Source organism: Epinephelus moara, chromosome 6, assembly GCF_006386435.1.
Source record: "Epinephelus moara isolate mb chromosome 6, YSFRI_EMoa_1.0, whole genome shotgun sequence".
NCBI lineage: Eukaryota > Metazoa > Chordata > Actinopteri > Perciformes > Serranidae > Epinephelus > Epinephelus moara.
In genome coordinates this window covers 32,842,131-32,866,328 of record NC_065511.1, presented here as the reverse complement: position 1 = coordinate 32,866,328, position 24,198 = coordinate 32,842,131, and the positions used below count along the sequence as shown (strand labels likewise).

At 43.1% G+C, this 24,198-nt stretch overlaps 1 protein-coding gene across 2 annotated transcripts in view; it reads right to left on the bottom strand.

Moving 5' to 3' along the window:
* Positions 1 to 22,666, bottom strand: part of si:dkey-246i14.3 (ephrin A4) — a 43,312-nt gene extending 20,646 nt beyond the window's left edge. For both annotated transcript variants that reach the window (XR_007570180.1, XM_050047799.1), the window contains exon 1: positions 22,154 to 22,666. Coding sequence is in view for 1 of the 2 variants with exons in the window: in XM_050047799.1 (XP_049903756.1) it covers positions 22,154 to 22,266 (113 nt within the window). In the remaining variant the exon portion in view is untranslated. The remainder of the gene's footprint in view (positions 1 to 22,153) is intronic.
* Positions 22,667 to 24,198: the final 1,532 nt, after the last annotated feature.

The window sequence follows — 24,198 nt, the reverse complement described above, 5'->3', positions numbered from 1 at the left end:
TTGGTGTACCAGATGGGTTGGGTTTAGTGCGTGATGACAGATGAGTAGATGCCAGGTGAGTCAGTCAAAAAGAATAAAACAATGTCAGCTCTGACATACTTATTATCTTAGTAGTCTGGGTGTCACAGTTGTGTTTGTTTAAAGCATCAAGTCACGCCAGCATTTTTAATGGCTGAATTTCAAGCTGAATTAAATTCATTTAAATGGAATTGCTGTCATCGGTGGATTACTTGCTGAGATGAAGTGAATCAGTGCAAAACTTTCACACTGGGTTTAACTCAGGTGACCTTTCACACAAAAAATTCTGCTGCTAAACAACTGCAAACTGTCTCGCCACTGTTAGAACTGGAGCAGACTTTGCGCTAGACTTTTTTGTCGCCGGTCATTTTGACTGACAGGGTCATAAAAATCCGGTCATAATCTATTTTTACCGGCCATTTTAATTTTCGTTTTTAAATGATAATAAAGATATTCAAAGACATTTAGTTTTCATTCGTTCGTTTTTAATAAATCCAACAAGCAAATTAAAAAGTGTGCATTAATAAGGACATGAACGAAAAGATGAACAGACATCCACACACCCGTGCCATTAGGCTTCGCCCTGGACTTACGCGTCCGGTGTGTCCAGGGCGTTATGTAGTTATGTCTGTAGGCTCGGTGACACAAAATTAAAATTGTAATGAAGTGATTATGGTATTGAAAAATGTGTTCGGTTATGCATTGTTGTGTTATTTTAAATTATAAACACGGTATTTTCTCCTCATGTTCCTCAGTGCGTGCTGTTATTTTATTTTGAAAATTGGCCAGATTCTCTCGTCTTTTCTGTGTCCGACTTCCTGTTTGGTACGATCCGCTCGATCCAGCTTGACAGAAGCGCTCGTGGCCTGTGTGGATAGTCAGATAGGTTGACATGGGCGCTGATTGAAAACGGCCTCCGCTGCTGGGCGCCGTGCCTCGGTTCCGCGTCCGGTGTGTCCAGGGCGTTATGTCAACCACGCTACATGAAGCAGATGAATGACCTTTTCTCTGCAGTGTGAAAATGGCAGCCACTTAAACCACTGGCTGTGCACTCCGCCGCCAAGTGGGCAGGGGTGGTAATTGCAACCGACAGCCTTCAGATTTTCCGGTCATTCTTGTAAAAAAAAAAACGGTCAATGACCGAGAATATCCGTTAACGCGACCCCTGAACTGGAGTCACATTAGCTTTGTTCCACTCTGCTTTGCCAGACTTTAAACTGTTCCATAAACTGTATAGTTTGTACTTTTATATAAATGTATGTATAAATGTGTAATTTGAACATTTTTTTTTACCTAAGTTGGACTACTTTCTGCAGTGGACATCCATGGACAACTGCAGATGCACATGAGGTTTCATTCATACTACATTTGAGGGTCCGTGTTGATCTGGCGTTTTATGCATGTACATTTCCCGATCCACACTCCATGCCAGTTGTCCCGGCAGTCTTTGTATTCCTTTAAAGCCAAATTCTACATATGTGGGTAATGGTGGATCTCCTTGCACAACCTCTCTCCAAATAAACCTCCAAAATTAGATATATGAAAGGTGCATACACCACCAACTGGATAGTAGTGTGGAACAAGCAATTATATGTTGCAACTGGTGCATGCATAGTCGGCGTGTGCAGTCTGCATAGCCACAAATTTTGGGCTGCATGTGGACATCCACCAAGGGGTCATGCAGACACGGAAAGAATGATGCTGGCTTGATTGTCTGTTAGCAACCCAGCTAGCTCGAGTGACTATTGTAGCTGGCTAGTGCTAGCATGTTACCTCACCAGCCTAAGTAGCTAGTCAACCAGCCCTGCTCACTATGTCACCACCCTTCCCCACTAATTATTTCTGCTGTGCCACTTTCTGGTGACATCTGGGTACTAAATCATAAAGAATTACATGCAAACATTTCTCAACACTGGTTTGACAAGAGAGGGACTGAGAAAAACTTTACACATGAAGGAAGAACATTTCTCACATGTGAGCACGCCTGAACACCAGTGTTTTGATGTTGGGCAGGTGAATAAGACCAGACTTTGGGTGCCTTTTATGGTAAAACAGTGCTGTACAGTGGAGAATAATTGATGGAAAAGATGAGAGAAGTTTATGACAAAAGCAGCCCAAAGACAGTGCAGGAGGAAAAGAGGAAACAAAGCACAACAAAAGAGAGAGAACATTCTTTCCTTCAGGTTTCCAAAGCGTCTGTGACCTTTTGCTCCACAGGCTATCCTATCTTCACAGGAAGAGGGAAAAGGAATCTTACACCTGTACTGCTTCACCCAAGAGTCACGAAGTAAGTGGGAAAGACAGAAACTACGTCTTCTCGATACTGCACTATTTCCAGGAATTTGCATGCCTCAAACCGTGTTGCTCTTCATTTCCTCTCTCCTGCTTGTTCTTTTCTCTGCGCGGATGTAGAATCAGGACAACCACCCCCCCCCTCCCCTTCAATCCCCTTCTATGAGCTATGCCCCCCCTCCGTGCCAGCACAAAGCCATGCTGTGTCCAGAGCCCAAACACCAATGTTGTGTCTAACCTGGTGCTTACTCCCTTCAACGCGCACAAACAAGGACTTCACCCCCCACCACTGACCATCTGGGGCCCCCCACCACCCCGCCTGGCCGAGAAATCCCTTTACCACCCCCCCCCCAACCTCAACACTCGGCAGACCCCGCCTCTTTGGATTGTCAGTGTCATCAAACCGTGGCCAAAGACGGCGATCAACCACTCCTCACCGAGAGGAAAGAGGGACTTAAGGGGAACAAGCTGTTGCTCTTATCTGCTCTTTCCTGTTTGGTATGCCTGTGTGAGTGTGTGTATGTGTGTAAGTGTGTGTGCTTCCTTCAAGGTCAGCAGGAAGTGTATCTCCCCTCTACACCAGACCTTTTGCTTTCTTTTCTATGACTCCTAATCTCCAAATGTGGTCGGTATGTGAACTTCCCTCCTCCTTTTTCCCCTCTTCCATCTCCATTCACTTAAGTGTGTAGTTTTTCTTCACATTAGGCCTCATTCACGAACAGCGCATACACACACATGTGTACTTTACCCGTGTGTAAGAATGTGGGGGTTTCATCAATATTTTCTCATCTAAATTTGTTTGCACACTCCAAACAAATCTGAAATTGGACATGTATAAAAGGTATGTAAAAGATTCTGATTAAGCTCCAAGCAGCTGTTAGGATGGCATATCTTGCCTTGCTGGAAGATGCTGCAGCCATGCCTTTAGGAGAGAGCATGTCTTCAGAGACCGACATAGCATGTTTGAAGGGAGTGACAAATGGCTGATCAGCTGTTTCCGACTGCCAAGACATTCACTAATTTGCGCTTTGAGACAACTTAACTGCTTTCTCAATGATAAACCTCTCGGCAAACGTATTTCCTTATATAGAGAAATGGGTCCATGGCAGTATGCTGATTGCAAATAGCGAGCATGTGCCTGTCACCTTAGAGTGAGTCTGATTCACTGACATACTCATGCCGGTAAGAACAAAATTGGCTGGTGTGCACATGTCATGAATCAAACAGTAATTTTAGGTATCACGGTTTTACCGTATATCAGGGTATTTAAAAATTTCAAAGGTACGGTTTTTCGATAATGTAAAAAATACAGATGCTACTCTTTTTATTAAACTGATACGGAGATGCTGTATTGAGGCAATGTAGAGCACGGCATGAACGTGTGAACGTGTGTGAATGGGTGAATGTGACTCGTAGTGTAAAAGCACTTTGAGTGGCCGGAAGACTAGAAAGGCGCTATAAAAGTGCAGGCTACATGATTTTATTAAACACATCATATCCGTTCAGCCCACTGATGTATTGGTATCAGCCATGGCAACTAGTGTAATCTGGTTTTTCAGCAAGAAGGGCATTTATTTCCAATCTATTCCATATTCTATGGGTCATAAGTCTTTAAACCAGGCAAGACTTGTCTGAGTAGGCCAATTGCATATTAGAAACACACCACTGTAAGCTACACAATTACAAACTGCACATGCTACAATAACTTCAATCACCAGTAGCTCAGCTTTTCACATTTAACCATCATACTGTCATACATCGTATACCCCTTTGAAATGCCATAAAAAGATATGAAATAATAGATACCGCCTAAGCCTATCGTTTACACTTATTTTGTAGGAACATTTCTACACGCATATTAGTAAATGGGGTCCATTGTATTGATATGCATTGCGATCTGGGTGGCTTATGACCTCTGTGAAACAATTTCCTGGGGATGCCCTGCGCTATCAGACATACCTGATGCCTCTGCCCTTATAAGGCTAGAAGAATAGGAGCACAAGTGCACAGCAAAGCATCACATAACAATATGAATTTTGTGCATAAGCGTTGGTGACTATGGCTGTGAGTATGTCTTATAGCCTAGATGAAGTGATTGGTTGCACCTTTCGTGCCCTGCAGCCTCCATTAAATGACCAGGAGGCACGGGGCATTCAAACTGTGTGGATCAGCAGGCTGCCTCCACAAACACACACACCTGCTGCTTCAGGCCCTGAGGGATTCTCAGCCCCAGGTTAAAGACAGACCCTATTTTCTGCCTGTTATGGCATAGGTCCCTCTGTGCATGTGTGTGTATGTGTGTCCATTCTGTGGGACTCAGCAGCACAACAGGATGTATAGCTACGGCCGTCGAGAGCTGAGGAAAATTGCATGATTCGGGCCCACAGGACCCATCAGTATGGAAACCAATCCATCGGAACCATTTTGATACGGCTGCAGGTCTGCAGAAGCCATCATCCCCCTTTGTGGCAGAGCTCTGTCATGCATAGGCACCGCTCTCCATGTGTGGTCTACTCTGATCCTAAAATAAGCTTTCCAGCGACTTTTCTGGGAGGTATGAAATTACTGTCCACAATATAAATGGACAAGAGTGAAGCCTCGCAGTCTATGGCTCGTTTTTTCCCTTTTGCCGTTTGTCCAAAAAACACACTGCAAATGTTGCCTCACTATGCCCACCAGCACGGTGGCAGCTCTAAGTGTTCCGACCTGACTCTCTCACCTGCTCCGCGTGCGAGGTGGCCACACTTGTAAGAGGAGCGTGAGGGGAGAAAAGGGCACGAAAAAGAAGAGTTTCAGCTCGCACGCAGAGAGGAGTGACGAGGAAAAGTGTGCGGCAAAAGAATTGCGCATGGGCGAGAGCGGAGTGCACGTACGGTGAGGGGCGTGCGAGGGGGTAAATAAGGTCAGACGTGCCGTTGCCAGGACAACAACCAATCCGGAGCTGGGATTGGTGCCAAGCCAATGCCCCACCCATCCATCCTTCGCTCCATCCGTCTTTTTTTTCCCCCTGCATCCTTCAGTCGGACAGCCTAAACCTCAGAGTAATGAGTGCTCTCCATGTTTCTGCAGTCTAAATGGAGCTGCAGAGTAAATACAGGGCTGATCTGTACAGGTGCCAGCCTTGGATACATGGACCTGAATATAGCTACAGTACCTCACCGCTCAGACACTGACAGGACGAACTGTCGGGGGGTGGGGGAGGGAGGAAGGCAGTGACAGCGATGATGGGTGGACACAAAAAGCCATGATTCAAACTGTTTATAAAATCTATCAGAGTGTATTGCTACAAAGTGGCAGCTGGGCTGATCCACTTTGTCAACATCATTTGTCTCATGTTTATGTACTAACTTTGCTGTTTGGGGCCCTTCAGCTTTGCACACAGTGTCAAAGCAGATACATCGAGCTAAATAAAGGGTGTCGACAAATTAATGTTAACACTGAAGTAAATAACCGAGGTCGGTCATATTGGATTCATGCCAATGGAACAGGTGGTGTGTGGCAGAGGGGGAAGTGGGTGATGTTTTTTCTTTCCTCCTATTGATTCTAAAAGGTTATATTAAAAACACTGATAACAAAAACTGACAAGAGTGTTTGTCAAGCGGCTTTATACTGTGGACGTCAATCATACTACATCTGTTGGTCTTAAGCTGAAACAAGTAAATGATTGACAGAAAAAAAGCAAAAATGCCAAATATGTAAAGATGAGCAGCTTTTCTCTGCTTTATATCAGTATAGATTGAATATCTTTGGGATTTTAGTTGATAAAATGTTAATATAATTAAATCATAGAAACTATAAAGACGTCACAACGGGCTCTGGGAAATTTTTCACCATTTTCTGACATTTTCATACACTAAACAATTAACTGGATAAGCAGATTAAAGCTACAGTTGGTGGCTTTTATGATTATGTCATATTTGCTGAAACTCACTATATTCTGAAAGAAGTCATGACACAGTCAGTGAAAAAGATCATGTCCCTCCTCCTCCTCTTCTCACTGCTTCTAATGGTATTTGCTAGACTCTACTTTGGCTCATTGAATACAACCAATCAGAGCCGAGGAGTCTCTAACGCAGCTGTCAGTCACAGCTTGTGAATTGCTGTCAAACTGTGATTACATATGAATCAAGATCCTGTTACTGCATTGCCTGTTTCTCCCCTCAAATGCTTTCCAAAACATATTTTAGTGTACTGTTTAGCTGTAAACTAAGAACGTTTGTGACCCAACCGCCATGTTGTAAATAGACGACCAAAATACCAAGCACCACCCACTGATTGGACCAACTTACAGGTATCAACTACAGCTTTAATTAGTAAAAAATGGCAGTAAGTTGCAACCCTAACTTGTTCATTTTTCTCTGGTTCTCTTCTCAGAGCAGCCTGTCCGTCTCTCTGTACGCTGTTGTGAATTTTGAGTTTTTGTTTCCCCTTTGAATCACAAAAAAAATGTCTTAATTTTTTTATGAAGTTGGGAAAAGATGATATGACCAATTTGCAGCTGTCGCTTGCTTTACAAACTCACACTAGAGTGTGGCTTGCCAGACTTCTTTTATACACAACAAATGCTGCTAATTGGCTTTCAACCAAATACGACCCATCTCTGTACCAGCGTTTGTAATTAGGATACATCAGTAAAGTGCTTTTTCCATGAGACAAATAATACACCACACAATAAACAGTTTTATATAGCGCTTTCTAGTTTTGTCTTGATTTATTTTAAAAAAGTTATTGTGTGTTTTTATCCCTTGTTTTTCCAGGGTCCCCTCATCTATTATATTAACTATACTTAACTACACTTATCTGTGCCGCAGGTCTTTCAGCGAGGCCCACCTGTGTAAGTGGGTTAAGGAGGACATGCGAGCAACATCCCTTAAAACATGTAGCCTACACACACTTACTCAGATACACTCTTTACTATAGTGAAAAGGGCGCTCGCAAAGCAAATACACTCGGCCAATAAATCAGACCTGGCTTTGAGAATCCATCATTTACTAAGTGGGTCACACTTCTGATGCCGTAGACACTCTTTCTTTCTTTCCCATTCTTGCACTCTGCTTTTGTAGTTCTCCATGATGTGAAGGTCAATGCTGGATGGGCAACGTATAGACTGTTAATCCCAGGTGTGCATTCCCCTCCTGCTTTCCCTCTGTGTCTGATTATTTGCTGGTTGTTAGTGGAGGAATGGCCAGTTAGAGGGCTGGAGCTGTCCTTCAGTCAGTCAGACTCACACACACACACACACACACACACACACACACACACAGTTAAGACATGTCAAGGAAACCTGTCCTCCTAATACAGCCAACAGGCCTGAATAATTTAAAGAGAGAGATGGAGAGGAAAGGAGAAGATGGAGAGAAAGAGATTGGAGAGGCAAAAGAGTTAAGGAGTAAATAGAGTAAGCTGGCCGCTTCCCGTCCCTCTGACTCCTGGTGAACTTATTTAAAAACTTCTATACTTGGTTTCACTCCCATCTGCTTTCTTTCACCCCATCCTCAGCAGGTCTCATTTCCTCCCCCTGCCAGCGTCCATACACCTTCTCGTCCGCTCTTCCCTCCATTGCTTCTTCCACCACCATTTCACCCACTTCGCCCTCCCCACCCTCCCCTCTCCGTCTTTCTCTCTGTTTATCTAAGCACTTTCACGGTCACTGCTTTGGAATCCCAGGAGTCTAAACTGGCCCCCCTCTCCCTCCCTCGCAGCCGATCCATGCTTCTCTCTCCCTCTCCATCTTTCTCCGTCACAACCGTTAAGATTCATATCGCTCTATGCGTCGGGGGTATGGAAGGTCCCCCTTATTCCCCCTCAAGGCAGCCAGCTTTGTCCTGTTCTAGTCACGCACAGCCAGCCACCCAGCCGCCCACCCCAGCCCTCACACACACGAACACATATTCGCACCAGAGGTCCGACATGTACAGTGATGTCTCACACCAATCAGCTCAAAGGAGACTAAAAAAAATTATTAAGATATTCGAACAAAATCCATCCATTTGGCTTCAAGGCTTCTGAATGTGCGTTATTTATAAACTTGATACAGCATATTCAGCTCTCGTACATTAGCTTATCCATTGCTTTGCAGCGTGTGAAATTAAATTCATGCTTTTAACATTTGGGCTGATATAACTGGATGCCATTCTCTGCCTCAAGGCCGGATGCCCCTGAATTTCTTAGAAAGGCCAGTCGAGTTCCACAACACTGATGAAGGGTTTAGACACAATAAGAAGGAAGGAGAGGGGGGGTTGGATTTAGGAGCATAAGGGAAGGAAGTGGCGAGGGTCAACAGGAGAGGTGCAGACGGCAGCCTGACATAGTGCTAACAACAGCCTGATGCTGGACTGGGATTAACTGATTTATCTGGGATTAAAAATGACTGGTTGCAACTTGAAGTACAGAACCACAATCACCCAAAATTACAACTTGACATGCACGAGGTACAGAGCCACAGAGTGTGGTAAAAAGTACTGGGGTATATGGCCTAGAAATATATCACAATATTTTTAGGCATATCGCAACACAAGATATATATCTTGATATATTGAAATCTCCTCCTAATTTGGACTAAAATACTAAACTACTGAATAAACTACTGTTACAATAAAGTTTATCAAAAAATACTGGTACTGGTACACAAATTACTGTGATAATAAAGGTAAAGTACTGTTAAGTTAAATAAAGTATTGTTAAAATAAAGTCAAATAAAGGACTGTAACAATAAAGTAAAATAAAGTACTGTTATAATAAAATTAAATAAAGTACTGTTTTCATAAAGTTATATGAATACTGTTATAAGAAAGTTAAGCACTGTCATAATGAACTTAAATTAAGTACTGTTATGATGAAGTTAAATAAAGTACTGTTACAAAACATTTAAACTCTTGTTCTAATAAAGTCATTTAAACTCTTGTTTTAATAAAGTACTGTACTAATAAAGTTTAATAAAGTACTGTTGTATAAAGTCAAATAAAGTACTGTTTTAATAAAGTTAAATAAAGTACTGTTTTAACAAAGTTAAACAAAGTACTGTAATAATAAAGTTAAATAAAGTACTATTATGATGAAGTTAAATAAAGTACAGTTACAATACATTTAAACTCTTGTTGTAATAAAGTTAAATAAAGCAGTTATAATAAAGTTAAATAAAATACTGTTGTATAAACTCAAATAAAGTACTGTTTTAATAGTTAGATAAAGTACTGTTTTAATAAAGTTAAATAAAGCAGTATAATAAAGTTGAGTAAAGTACTGTTATAATAAATTTAAATAAAGTACTTTAATAATAAAGTTAAATAAAGTACTGTAATAATAAAGTTAAATAAAGTACTGTAATAATAAAGTTAAATAAAATACTGTTGTATAAACTCAAATAAAGTACTGTTATAATAGAGTTAAAGTACTTTTATGATGAATTTAAATAAAGTGCTGCTATGATAAAGTTAAATAAAGTGCTGTTATGATAAAGTTAAATGAAGTACTGTTGTAATAAGGCGTGTGTGATGTATCATGTTTGTTAGTCTTTGTTTTTCTTTTTGTGTTTGTGAGAGATAAGGAGCCATCGGAGAGTTGAGAGAACCGAAACACCAAAGCCAGTCCCCTCCCAGTGGATGAAAAAAACAACCAAAAAAACAAAACAAAAACATGACAGTGTACACTCGATGCCCATGATATAGTCATTTTATACAACCCACGGGGAACCAACCCCGATACAATGAATATTATCAATGTATCGATTATACTCAATATATCGCCCACTGCGAGGTGAGGGTTTTTTCTCCATGGTAACACAAAGTCCACTGTAAATCAGCTGCAAAGTAAGCAAATACCACAAAAAACCCAACTTGTTTGGGTATTCAGTATCTACCTTTGATGAAGAACAACACCGCTCCGAACAATTTTCCTTCCTGAAAGGAAATCCATCAGGGAACCTCCTTATATGTAAAAAAATGTAGTGAGTAAGGGATTTTCTGACTTTCATGACTAGGCATTTGTCACCCGGGTGTATTTTTGGAAGAACACACAGATTAATTCCACAATCATAAACACGCAGCGTCCGCTCCAGTGTTTTGAGAAGCGCGCTGCGTACAAGAACTCCATTTCCAGCTGAATAGGAGAGCAATGAGATTCATGAGTTCTCCTGCTACAAGGCCACAGCTATGGAGATTTGGGACAAGGCTATTTCCCCCCCCCTCTGCCATTCTGCACAACATTACCACCACTCCTCTGGATGCTCTCCGACTGTGAATTACAGCCATCTAATCATTTCTGATGAATATAACAAAACATATTTTTGGACAGCGACAGAGAGCAATTCATCAGAAAAATGACAGTTTGTATAAAAAATATGTAAAAAAAATAAACACAATTTGATCGACTTAGCCCCAAAGATTTACTGTTTGTACAGTACGTCAAGTATGCAACTCCCTATTCTGCATACTAACGTGTCAGCAGCCTGTCAGCGTTGTAGATGGTACCTTAGCGTCCCACAAAAGCAATAACACATGCACCACACTGCACTCATCTAGCTGCACAACTGCAGGTTGATCAAAGAACTAATTCTGGAAGAAAAAAAAAACAGTCCACATTCCTTGAACTCATAAATAAAAGATTTGATTGGAACAAAATGTTGAGGAAAAAAAAAGAGAGGAGGAAGGGCAGAGAAAAAGAACAAGGAAGCAGAGAGAAGAAAATAGCAGTCGGAGTACCAGGAGACAGGGATCAAGCTGCGCATTACTGCACACCCAGAGATCATGTGGTACTGGTTATTGCTACAAAAATAACACATCCAAATACGCTGGCACGCACGCACACAAAAACCATATCTCATCATCGTACTGTAAGCCTCAGAAAATCTCAGCGCAGGCTTGTTTGAATTATGATACCACATTCCATTCATAGTTTGTCCTTTTTTTCCAGGTATAGAGGTTCTACTGTGATTTTACAACATGCATACCATATGCGATATGCTTAGTCAACACACACACACACACATACACACACACACCAGAAAGCAGTGTCAGTTCTAAATGGGGTGTGATTCCTACTCGGGTTCTCCCCAGAGTCCGAGCAGCCGTGTGTGTGCGTGTGTGTGCAGGCAAGGCGATGGTACTACTGGTGGTGTGTCTCTGTACCACACCTGTACACAAGCCTGCGTCACCAAGAGTGTGTGTGAGCCTCTGTGTGTGCGTTGGGGCGGAGGGAGGGAAGAGGAAGAGGAGGGGGGGGGGGGGGTTGCTCCTCACGCCTGCTTGTGACAGTGATAGTAATACCTGCTGACATCCTTTCTTCCCTCTCTCCCTCTCTCCTCTCTCACCTCATCCCTCCGCCCCTGGGGGCCTTCCCAAGCTGTTTTGGGAGTTGAAATCTGTTGACTCTTTCCCTACCATCCTCTCCTTTAACGCATTCTCCATCCGTCGCTCCCTCTACTGCAGGTCTAATGTTTTTACAATCTCTGGGGGCTGACGAGAAAAAGGAAGCAGAGAGGGAGTGTGTATATTCATATGTGGTGCGTGTGTGTGCGTGTGGCAGCCCAAAAAGAAACAGAGAAGAGGAATGTTTGTGTTTCACATCACTGGGGGCTGGAAAGTAGGCTGTGCTGCCATACTTCTGGGAGGCAATGGCAAAATAATATTAGTTTTTGTTCCACCATGGAAAAGTCTCCCAAAAATCATACAGCAGATTCAAAATATCTTCACATATGTCATGTGATCCGTCTCCTCTGGAAATCACAAAGCACAGGATGAAAGGTGTTTTTTAGGAACTGGGAATATAGCTGACAAAAAGTGTTACTTGAAGCTCTTTTTTTCATAAGAGAAGGTAATTCTGATAAGCAGAATCATTTCTACAAACGGTGCCATAACACAAAAGTTATACACCCCCTAAACACACACTCACACACGCTCACACCCCTTCAAGTATTTTTATCTAAGTGCCTCTTTGTTGTTGTCTTGATAAAGTGGAGTGGAGCTGTGCTTTCTACCAGGTTTATGAGTCCATAAAGTTTGTTCTGGTGTGAAGGCGGCCGCTCCTATCTGTCCTCTACGGCTTCTGGATGCACACCATCTCACTTAAGACTATACTGCAGTGAGCACGTGACATGGCAACCTATGTGCTAGCTCACAAAACAGGCTGAACAGGGCACACGATTGGTAAATGTTACTCAATAAATAAAGACCGATGAGCAATGTATAGAAAGCACTGGGTGAGGATTCTTGTAATGTATGCTCTGCTTTTTTACTACTTAAAGGAAGACTTCACCCACAACATAAGCATTTGTATATCAGTTACTCATCATGTGTTGCCTTGAATTTGTGGCAAACACTTTGTTTTTCTTGCATGCCTCCATGGTGAAAGAAGGATCCAAAAAAAGCTGACATTCCTCATGAATTGAAGTAATTGGGGTCCACATTTAACAACAGCAAAACTGTATCTTGTGGAGGCTACTTTTCTGTCTGTGATTGATCATGGTGACATATTTTTTATGCATGTAACCTCCTCCATTTTATGTAGCCTTGATTCAGTACACCATGCACCGCTACGTTTTATTACAAATGCAAAGTCCCTTACTCATCACTGCATTGTTTATGATTTAGTGGGTTGGGCAGACAACAGCACTGGCATATTTTCATCTATAAAGCAATATTAGGCAAACTTCCAGCCTACCTCTGCTCCCTTCTGTGTGTCAGCTCTGGTCGTTACCAGCTACACCCCTCCAAATGTTTTTTTTTTTTTTTTTTTTTTATGGGGTGCCCCGGGTTTTAACAGATCTGGGGAAAACTGCATTTTCCCACTATGCACTATGGGCATGGAATACTCTTCGGGCATCATAAAGAATGTGGTGACAGATACATGTGCTTGTTTTTCTTGAGAGGCCACTATGTTTGAGTAGTTTTTGTTTTACTGTGGATTTTTGTATTATATGTTGTATTTGTTGTATTTTAAATGTGTTTTGATTGGCTGCTACCTTTCAATCTCATTGGGACGATATAATCCAAGCCTCATTTATCCAGTCGTACGTTCAGCACTTCCCAAACACATGCACTTTCGCTAAAATGTTACTATCTAAAACTCTTCCGCCTAACATTTTAGTGAAAATGCATGTGTTTGAGAAGTACTGTGCGAGCGTACAACTAGATAAATGAGACTTAAATATACTGCAAGAGTTATGTGAGTGCTTGTAAACATGTCTGATAAAGTTTTGTTACTAAACGTGCCCCACTTTCACTTCAGTTCATGAAGAATGTTAGCTTTTTGTTGAATTCTTTGTTCACCGTGGGGCATGTGAGAAAAACAAGGTCTTCTTCATGAATTCAAGGTAACACACAATGAATATTTGATGAACAAATGGTCATTTTGCAGGTGAAGTATTCCTTTAAGAATTTTCCCCCCCCATTTCCTCCAGTGAGTGCAGGCCTGTAACAGAAATTGCATGATTTTATTTAAAAGCAAAATACGTTTCATCCTTCATTATGCTTTTCCATGGCAGAATGCCAGCTTACGGTTTTATTAAAGGAGGTACCTCATGCGCATTTACAATACTTCTTTGACACCAAATCTTTACTGCTTATACTATTTCTCTTTAGTTTATACACTGGAACAATCATTAAAAAAGGACAGCTAAAACTGCTACCATTTACCTGGAGTTGTTAGTCTAACCCAGTGACACTGACGGATACAGATACTGTATGCATGTTCATTGGTGGAGATTTCGGAGTGATGTGGGGGCACCTTAGAACATGTGCATTTGTCCCCCCCTCATAAAAACATGAAAGTAGCAGAGGACTTTTATTTTGATATAATTAAAGACACTTCCACCATAAATCGATGCAGAAAATGATGCATCAAAATTCACAACTTCTTCCGCACTGTCTCCAAATATGTAACTTGAAAGATGCAAATCAAATTTTTAAAGATTCATGATGAGATCCTTGAGAGTTTGCTTAAAAATGTAGAAAATTGATGTTCTTTCCATCCTTGATGCCAACGACGGGACTCACATAGCGACCGAAAAAGAAGTAAATCATCGCACTCTGGGAGACCTGTATCAATATTCTCCATAAGTTAATATAAATAACAAGTGCAACTCTGCGAACAAAGCGTTTCCTCACAGGCTTCACTGGGTTTGTTGAGTAAAATAGACATTCTCATCTCTGCTCTCTGAGATAAAGGGCATCTGCAGCAACTATTGTACTCCTGAACATTATCTATGGACGACACACTTAAGCACCTTTGAAGACTTGAGGTTTGATGGCAAACATGTCTCAGTGTCCTCCTGGCAGCAAGAACCTTGTATGGTACAATAATCCAGGTTCCTGCTACAGCCTTTTGCTCTGCCTGGGTCAATACTAATTCAATTTCTGTCTCAGGGAATTCCCAGGCTGCCTCTTGGCAGGATTTCTGAGCTGAGTGGAAGAGCATTGTGAGAGGTTATATGTACTTGAGAGTGTGTGTCTGCCTGTCTGTGCGTGCATGTGTGTGTATGTGTGTGTGTGTTATTCTTAAATGCACATATTGGCTAAACAACCAGCAGATTGTGTTAATTTGGTCAGGCTTAAGTCGATAGTGTTTCCCACATTTTTGAGCTTACGTATTCTCACGCCACAATTTAATTGCTGTTTTGTCTGTCAAAGAAATACACAGTTGGCCCGACACCTACAACAATGCCAGCTCATTGTGCGCCATGAGTGAATGAATGAATGCACTCCCGCTCGGTGCTCACCAACAGCCCTTAACCACCCTCTTCACACACATACGGCACAGCAGCCATTTTGTGCCAAAGCCAGGCTGCGCTGTGCCAACCCGAGCGGCAGACGACGCTGAACCTCATTTCATTCCACAGCTGTTCCGCGCCACTTGGAAACATTCGTACAATGCAACTTATTACAGCTTAATGCCACCTAATATTGATGTATGTGTGTACACAGAGAAACGGGGCAGGGTGCGGAGAGAAATTGGGAAAGAGATGGGTCCATATGCAGTCTGGCGATAATGCGAGGAGCCGGCGATAATATCTGGGTGTTAAATTGGTATCGATTGACTAAATATCCTGACCAGGAGGAGAGAGCGGCCGTCCTTTCATGCTTGTACACCATGTCTGCTCCGATGGCTCCAAGCTGCACTGTGACTATCTGATCCATTTTAATACAGACATCCTCACCGCTAGGCCTCTGCCTCAACCTAATTTTCAACACAGTGTGCTTGAATCCACCTATGCATGTGTGTATCTCTGCTTTCAATTCAGCTGCAAAGATTATTTTTCAACTTTTATGTTGGTTTCATTCTGGGTACAATAGCCCTAAACAGTAAAATGGAGGATTACTGATTTCACACATATAAAAGTGGCAGTGTCAGTTTGTCACCTATATCTACTTGAAATACTTCACAAAACAGGGCCATGTGAGACTGGAGTAAAAGATGTGGTTGCACAATACTCCATCTGCATGCCCCACCTTTAAAAAACCAAGCATCCAAAGGCAATAACACGCCTTTTCCCTCCAACACTTCAGTCACACCTAAAATCAACTAACGAGTGGAAACAAAACAATGACCTATTTAGACGAGAGGCCGGCACAGCGGTTGGTAAATGTTCCCACAGCCGCACGCCGTTGGCTGGAATTGAGGATTTTTTTCCAGTAAAAGCCACTTTCACTACTTGCTGTGAGCGGAGGGGAAATCTCACAAAACTTGTAAAGAGCATGAATCATGTACGAGATCACAATTCAAAACTTTGTGTGTGTGTGTGTGTGTGTGTGTGTGTTTTAACAGGGCTGGGCATCCTGGTGCATTTCTGGGTTTTGTTTTTCCAGAAGTGAAATTTATCACACTCCATCTCCTCTGAGGGAAATAAACAGTTCCCCTTTGCGCAAACCAGCAGGTCAGTTCTTAAAGCACCCACACACACCTCTAACAGAGCTATTGTTCCACTGAAATGAACTTCAACCGACAACAATGGCACCAAATGTCAATTCCAAAGGCGTACAAATCACTAAAATCACTGCCTCGCATTGTTTCCCTGACAGAGATGAAGGAGCTCAAGTGTACACAAAGTTAACTCATCCCCAGTTTACCTCCAGATAATGCACTCAATACCACAAACAAACAGACAGAGCACATTTACAGAGACAGATAAGGTACACAATCGCACTCACACAAACACATCTCTGGATCTACAGCGCGGCGGTGAGTGGGACAATAGGCATTGACACAGAAAGACACAGTGAAGGAGGGAGACATTGATACAGTTTGATGACAGATGAGGAGAGAGAGCGGAGCGGAGAGACACGAGGAGAGGGAGAGATTGCTTTGTTAGCAGGACAGGGAATAAAGTGGTAATTACCTCACTGTGGGTTTGTTGATTATAGTTCAGCCAGGTTCTCCATGTTAATCATTTACCAGGGGAAGACAGAGATTAGTGCGGAGACAGACACAGTGAGGAGAGATAGCAGGCAGTACGAGAAATACATTTGCATGCACACACACACAAGAGGAGGAACAGACACACACACACACACACACACACACACACACACACACAGGCGGGTGAAGAAATCATAAAAAAGAAATAAAAAAAGAAATCAGTCGAGAAGTGCAATCATCTCTGACAAGACACAATTACAAACACTGTCTGCTTTCACTTTACTGTACACTGCATGTGTGTCTGCTTGCCCACACATCAGATTTGTGTGTGTGTGTGTGTGTGTGTGAAGGTATGGTGTGCAGAATGTGATTTACTTTGGTATTTAAACTAGATCATTCATGAGTGCACACAAAGGGAAATGATGCATAAACAGAGCAGAGATTACACGGAAGACTTATGAGGGCTGCTTTCAATAAAGATACAGAAAACCAATACAAATATTCATCTCCTCACGCACCGTTTAAACATGCTTCACTGGCTTGGAGCTCGCCCTGAGCTTTTGTCGAAAGAGGGGAGAGAGAGAGAGAGACACAGACAGGAAGAAAGAAAGAGACAGAGAGAGAGAGACTTCAGAGGGGTCTGGTGTTGTTGTAAATGCTTTGAGGTCTGTGTCCAAACTTGCAGAGTGAGTTCCAGTGCGAGCGAGAGAGAATCCAGGTAGCAGAAATTGGTTATAATATTCCAATTGTGCCGTATCTCTCCATTTTAATAGTAAAACACTTATCTCCGATTGAGCGCAGGTAAGAAAAGATAAGAGGAGTCTGGAAAGTTTGAGCTGCGATCCAGAGGAACTGTTGCAACAAGTTTGCCTCCTGTCATGTCGGATAAGAGGGAAAGCAATAGTAGAGGTGTAAGCCAAGACCAAGGGTAAGTAGAGGACAGGGAAATGGAGTAGCTGATTTAAAGGTTCAGGTTTGGGTGACATTTATTCTCGTTACAGATGTGTGAGAAGCCCATATATGGGTGGCGAGAGCCTCTTTCAAGCCATCTCCTGCAAAAAAGAAAGGTAATTCAATCTTTAAAGTTTGGGTGCTCCGAGTAAACTTCCTGACAGATCCTGAGTGAGTTTATGAGGATGAATGTAGCACAAGAAGCAGACACTGTTGTATCAGCAAATAGGCTGGTCAACTTATTTGGCCCAACAGGTTTTAAAGCACACCGTGGCACAGAGGAGGGGGCTGAATATACCAATAAACTGGTCTGAGCTTGCTACTCGGGGGAGAGCTGAGGTATACTGTCAGCACACACTCAAGCTTAGAGCACCGCGGTTATAATATTTTACTAACCTTTAACTGCTCCAGGAAGTAAAAAAATAATTTCTCCTCTAATCTAACTATCGCTCTGAGAGAAACACCGTTATAAAACCGAGAACGATCGTAAACTCTGTTCATAAAATCATAAAAGGGCAAAGCGAACCACTTGAGCCTCACAATGAAAGAGGCCAGGGTGTCTTGATTCCGCGATGTTCAACGCTGACCCCGCACTCAGTCTATCACTTCTATTCCAGAGCTCCATTTTTCAATCTGGAGGGTGCTAAATGTGTGCCAGTTAAAGTGCTTCACCGGGCCTTTGTTACAGCCATATTAGCCAGCAAAGAACAGAGCAACAAGGCCCTTCAGTCTCCACTCCACTGCCCCCGCTTCATTAAAACCATAAATCTAGATGTCGAAAGAAAGGTGATGGCCAGAGAATGTCCTCTGTCATCCGTATTAAAGAGGGGCCTGTTTGCTCACCAGCTACAGTTATGTTATATACGAGCTGAGCCTTTAATGCGAGGTCTGTAACAGCAGCTTGCCCCTCTTGAGCTGTCTGTCCTGTGGCAGAGATGGCGGGAACAATGTTTTTCCTACATCACCAACATTTTTAAAGAAGGTTGAACCAACAGAAACAAGCACAAACGGCCAAAGCGACAACAACTTGCTCATATGTACCAATTAATTTAAGATGTTATATTTAGACCTACATTAATCGCTTGTAAAGTTGTGGCATTACGGCCCATACCATAACCGACTTCAAAAAGCTAATGCCGACGACAGCCGACTGTTGCATCGCCTCATGTTGCTTGTGTCTTGGCCAAAAGTTGCACTTGAACACACCGCAAAGACTACAGCCAACGTCAACGAGCACGTATGTTCTGCGCCTGCATGAGAGGATATATCTCCCCATAGCAGCAGGCATTGGTAGTCTGTATTTGTGATTTAAAACGGAAACTGGAAGACCAATAGGCCGGATTCAAGACGCTGGTTAGCCAGTTAGCAAATTAACAACACAACCCGATGTTGAAAAAACAAAAGATATTTACTGTATGCGAGTGAACAATAACACAAACAATTACAAGTTGTTTTTGTTAAAGACCTTAATGGCTACAAAAATAATCTCATCTAATATACCAACGTTTGTTTTGTTGTCACCATCCGATGTTTGCTTAACTCACTTCCTTTTCCCATCTTGTGCCCGGAGCTCAACTACCAGTCACAGTGATTTCTCTCACCAATGGCCTCCGCTGCCCCCAGTGCCAATTCAACATATGGAATCAGCCGAAAAACAGGTGACACGGGCTGTGCGTACGGTGTGGGACACACAGCAAAAACTAGGACGATAGTTGCTCATCAACGGCCCAACCCTGACCAAGGGCTGACTGGCGGCTCGGTGTTTCAGGGCCCTTAGCATACTGTTAGCAAGCAAATGTACAAAATCCAGCAGACAAAGACCAATGTTAGCATTTCAAGTTGTGTTTCAAGCAACCTGGTGTGTGCTCTGTTTTGTTCTCCACCAACTCCTGGGAGAAATATCTGGCCCTTTAGCTGCTAAATCTTTACTTGTTGCTAACGTTGTCCCTTTGCCTTTTGGTATTGACAAGGTAGCTTACAGTGGGCCAATCAGAGCGATAACCTGTTGTGACCCGAACTTCTCTATAGTATGCATTTTTAATTTCTCTTGCTATTTGGGGTCAGTAGGACCCGATAAGTATAAAAAACTAAACGTTGTCAATGATAATACAGTCCCAGTGTCCTCAAACGAGCACTTCCTAATTAACATTTTAGCTTGTTGCTGTTGCTAAAATTGGTCAAATTTGTTGCCATATAAAACTACAAACATTCTTAATCATATATAAACAAGTTTTGGACCTTGTCCACTTTTGGGTCAGGATCGGCTGCAGACTGACTTGGCAGAGATGGCTGCCATCTTGTTTCTACAGAGATTAGTTTAATTTTGCTCTGACTACTGCTAGATGTCACAAAAAGTGTCCAAAAATAAGGACAACAGGTCTAAGTTAAGAGGAATTAAGTATGTTGTTGTACTGTTGATTATTTATCAAAAATCTCATTGGGTATTTTCTGATAGCACCAATAGTCAACTCTGACATATCGTCACAATATCAATACCATAGTATTTGGTCAACAAAATTGTGATATTGGATTTTCTGCATATCACCCAGCCCTACTTAAACTAAAACAGTTAGCTGAAAGATGCTTAAGTGCTCCATGGAGCTGAGGGGAACTGCAGAGTCAGATAATAATTCTCTAGAGGCTCATCACTACAAGTGGCTCCTTTCCCGTTACATTTTGAATGTAAAAATACTGACTGAAGCAGCTTTAAAAAATTAGCCTGGAGCTTTTTAGCATATTCATAAGTTACATGTTGTGGACAAACACACAAAAAGCCAAATGTGGTTATTTTGTAATCTAGAATGCCTCCTATACCGTGAGCATGAGTGGAATCCTGGACCCTGCAGTGCAGTGTCATGCCAGCAAAAGCGTCTCTCTCTAGTCCCTGTGCTCCTTTTCCCTTGCCAGGCTACATTTACAGGCCTCAGGACAACCTGGCCGGCTGGCTGGCAGCTAATAGAAAATATGGTATGGGAAAATGACTGAAGCTCAACTAATCACACCGCCAATATCCATCACTGGGCAGGAGGGAGTCGTGAGAGATAAAGGGAGTGAAGGAGAAGGAGGAGGAGGAGGAGGAGGAGGGGGGGTGCAGACAAAAAAATGAAAAGGAGAGGGGATGTAACAAAGGAGGTAATGAAGAGTGAGGAGAGGAGAGGAGAGGAGAGGAGAGGAGAGGAGAGGAGAGGAGAGAAAAAGTGTCCTAGCAGTAAACCCAGGGGATTCTGGACCGGGTGCAACATCACGGCTCTGTTGATAGCTTTGTGATTGGGTGGTGTTGCTGATGAGAGTGATTCTCTGCCACAGTGGGTTACCCTCCGCCGTGATGCTGATGGCATTGTGATTGTGTGGTGTTGCAGCCAACTGTGTGGCCCTGCCACAGACTGTGACCATTCATCCCTGAATCCCTGGGGAACAAGAAGGTGCTTCCTAATCCTCACAGTGTTCCTCCTCATCACATTTCTGTTGGATCCCAATTACAGGACTGGGTTTTACCCGCCTGGACACACTGGATACAACCTCAGCCGACTCTAGTGCAGGATGAGTCCTGCAGACCTGACAAAGGAGCCCTTGGGGAAATCATTCATCCCGGGAGTCATATTTCTCTACATTTCTGCATCCACAAATGTAAAATACAAGACAAAACAGGGGCTGACAAAGTGGTCTCTGTGGCCAACGGCTATTAACTAAAAAGGTCATTCATCTGAAAGAGTGTTTGGGGGGACTGGGGCCTTCCAGAGAGCGAGAGTCTCTAAATAAGCGGGTGAGAGCGTGTGGTATTTTGGGCAGTAGTCTTACTGGCCCTGCAGGTCTCCCACCTCAACCCCTCAATTAGCCAGACTGGAACACCTGGATCAGCAGGTGAGCCTCGCTCTGCTCTGCTAATGGCCCCAATCACACTCACAAACACACACACCTTCCCATTATCCAACTACATATTCGCTTATGCACAGTGGCACTTTAGACTTTAATATACACCTGTGTCCTCAGAATGCTATCTAGGACACTATTTAGAACAAACACTTAGGAAGAACCCCTTACTTCTGGCATTCTATAAGTAGAAAAATAACTACCTGCAGAAGGCAGTGGACAGGTGAAAGCCAGGGTTAGAGTGTAGTCATTGGGATAAAGATAGCTGCGGGAAGAAGGTGAGATCAGGCCACTCTGACTCTACTGTAGAGTTCAGGGTTCCTCATTAAACTAAAAAATACCTGTCTGATAGCTGCTGGAGCAAGTTTAAGTGATCATACCTGCTCTGCACCCCTCTTCAATTAAGTAAACAAGGACGTGATGTGCAGCATAGCAGAGATTCTTTAAACCAACAAAAGTCTGACTCATTTAGTTGGAATTGCTGTGGTCGTTGTGCAATGGCATGGCAGTGCAAGTTCAGACCAGCTATGTTTGCTCTGGCAAAGGAGGTTGAAATTAACCAAACTTTGCTCCTAACATGATTTGGCCCACAGTGAGACAGAGCAGCAGAGAAAAAAATAGAAACACTTCTCATGTAGTCCCGGGAGAGCAGCATCATTAAGAGTTTTCTCACCTTGTGTTTGTAGAATTCCAAAACACCACGTGTCTTTTGGCCACAGCAGCTGAGATGAGGTTTAAGAGGAATATCGTGGCTTTCCAAGCAGGCGGAGCTCCAGGTGTCCCCATCCTGACAGCAGCGGGGGGCCTGCCCTGCGGAGACGCTCTGCACCGGCTGGGAGTGGCGCGCAACCCAGGTATGGAGACCCCGGCAGATAGGAGAGGCTCTGTGAACAACTTCCCTCAGCAGCTTCACCAACTCATGAACAAACGTCTACGTCATGCGCTGCCGCAGTTTCGCATGATGCATTAAGGTGGGCTGATTAAAGTCGCTCAAAAAAAAAGAAAAAAAAAAGAACAGGTTAAATCACAGGCTGCTGAAAAGGAGGTGTGAACTTCCACTGTGAAAAGTTCCTGAGAGTCTCTCCGTGGTCCGCATGGTGGTTTTGAACCCTTGATCTCTTTCCTGTAAAGTAATAAAAGACACTAAACCCGAGTTTAAAGGTCACGAATCCACGCATACAGTCATCAGGACATCAATTGTAAATGCCAGCTGGTTTGGCAGCAACAAGCTGCGGAGTGCTGGAAGGGCGGATCCGCCGAGCAGAGGGCGGTGCCGGGGAAACTTTGGGCCAATCAGTGGACAAGGGTGTGGTGATGTATGATACTGGAGTGCAAGGTTAAATCCTTGAGAGGTGCGCCCACTGGTGTGGGGAGACAGTCTGTCACTGTTCCAGTTTTGCAGGGAATCCTGGGACCCTCTGTCCTCCTCCCCCCACACCCCACCCCTCCCACTGACATCTGGAGCTGGATAGTCAAGCTTCTTTAGACATAAGTCATGCAATAGGCTCCAACACATAATTTAAAGTCCTTGAGCAGCTCCTCTGCAGGACCCAGGGGTACCTGGGTGCCTTTGAGCAGCTGGTTCACAGATTTTAACATGCAAACTTTCTACTGCATCCCCCTCCTAAACTTTCTTCCAACTTATAGTTACAGTATAGCTCTAAGTATCCAGGTAGGACATTGTCACAAGGGTGTAGGTTTGGTTTCAAAATTAGAGGGGTGCCAAATAAATGGGGTTTGGGGGGCACCTCAAGGAAATTTTGAGTGTCATACACTTTATTTTCTGCATTCTGGTATTTTTTGTGCCCCCTGTTGTGCCTTTTTCTGCAAAAATTCATGGTGGAAATGCACATGTTCTAAATATAAAGGGGGACGTGTCCCCTGTTTCCCCCCTGAAATACACCTGTGCAATGCTACATATTAAAATGGTGCGTTCAGGTACCAACACACTAGATAATCAAACAGTGGGGAGCCACACTATCTCTTTGACTGTTGTCTGCAAGATCCAGATTTAGTTCAGCTACACACTTGGCAACATGAGCTGTGAGTGTGTGTTTGTGTGTACGTGTACGTGTGTGTGTGTTGATGAGTATTAATTCACTGGTTGTTGTCAGCCGCCCCAGGGGAGGGTGTAGTGACAGTAATCACTACGCCTCCATGGGCGAAAGCCACTGGTGGTCCTCTCTAATTATCTGATTTTCTAAAGTGTGTGTGTGTGAGAGTGTGTGTGAGAGATTACTATTGTTCCAGCACTATCACTCATCCGGACAAAGTTACATTGATAGTTTTGTGTTATTAGCTGCTGAAACTGCACGTTTGGCTATTTCCTTTCTGCAGGTTTCCCTCCGTCCTTCTCTTGCTTTCTCTATCTTTTATCCTGGCTATGTGTGTGCGGTTCATCGTGTACATGTGCGTGTGGCACTAGGACTCATTAGCTCACTTCCTGGAGGTCCTGATCATTAATTTCCCATGATGCCTCAGTGCTCCTGTGTGGCTAATTTGTCCCTAGTGAGCTAGCGCTCCCTCAGCAAACGTGGAGCAGACCACAGAGGAGTAACTCACTCTGCAGGGGTCTCTCTCTCTCCCGTTTTGATTGATCTGTAGGAACAGACAGAGCCTAACAAATTTTGCAAGAGTGCCAGAGGTTAATAATGCTTTGTGAAAATTCATTTAATTCTCCCTCTTTTTCCTCTGAAAAACTTTCTAACTTTCAATTTG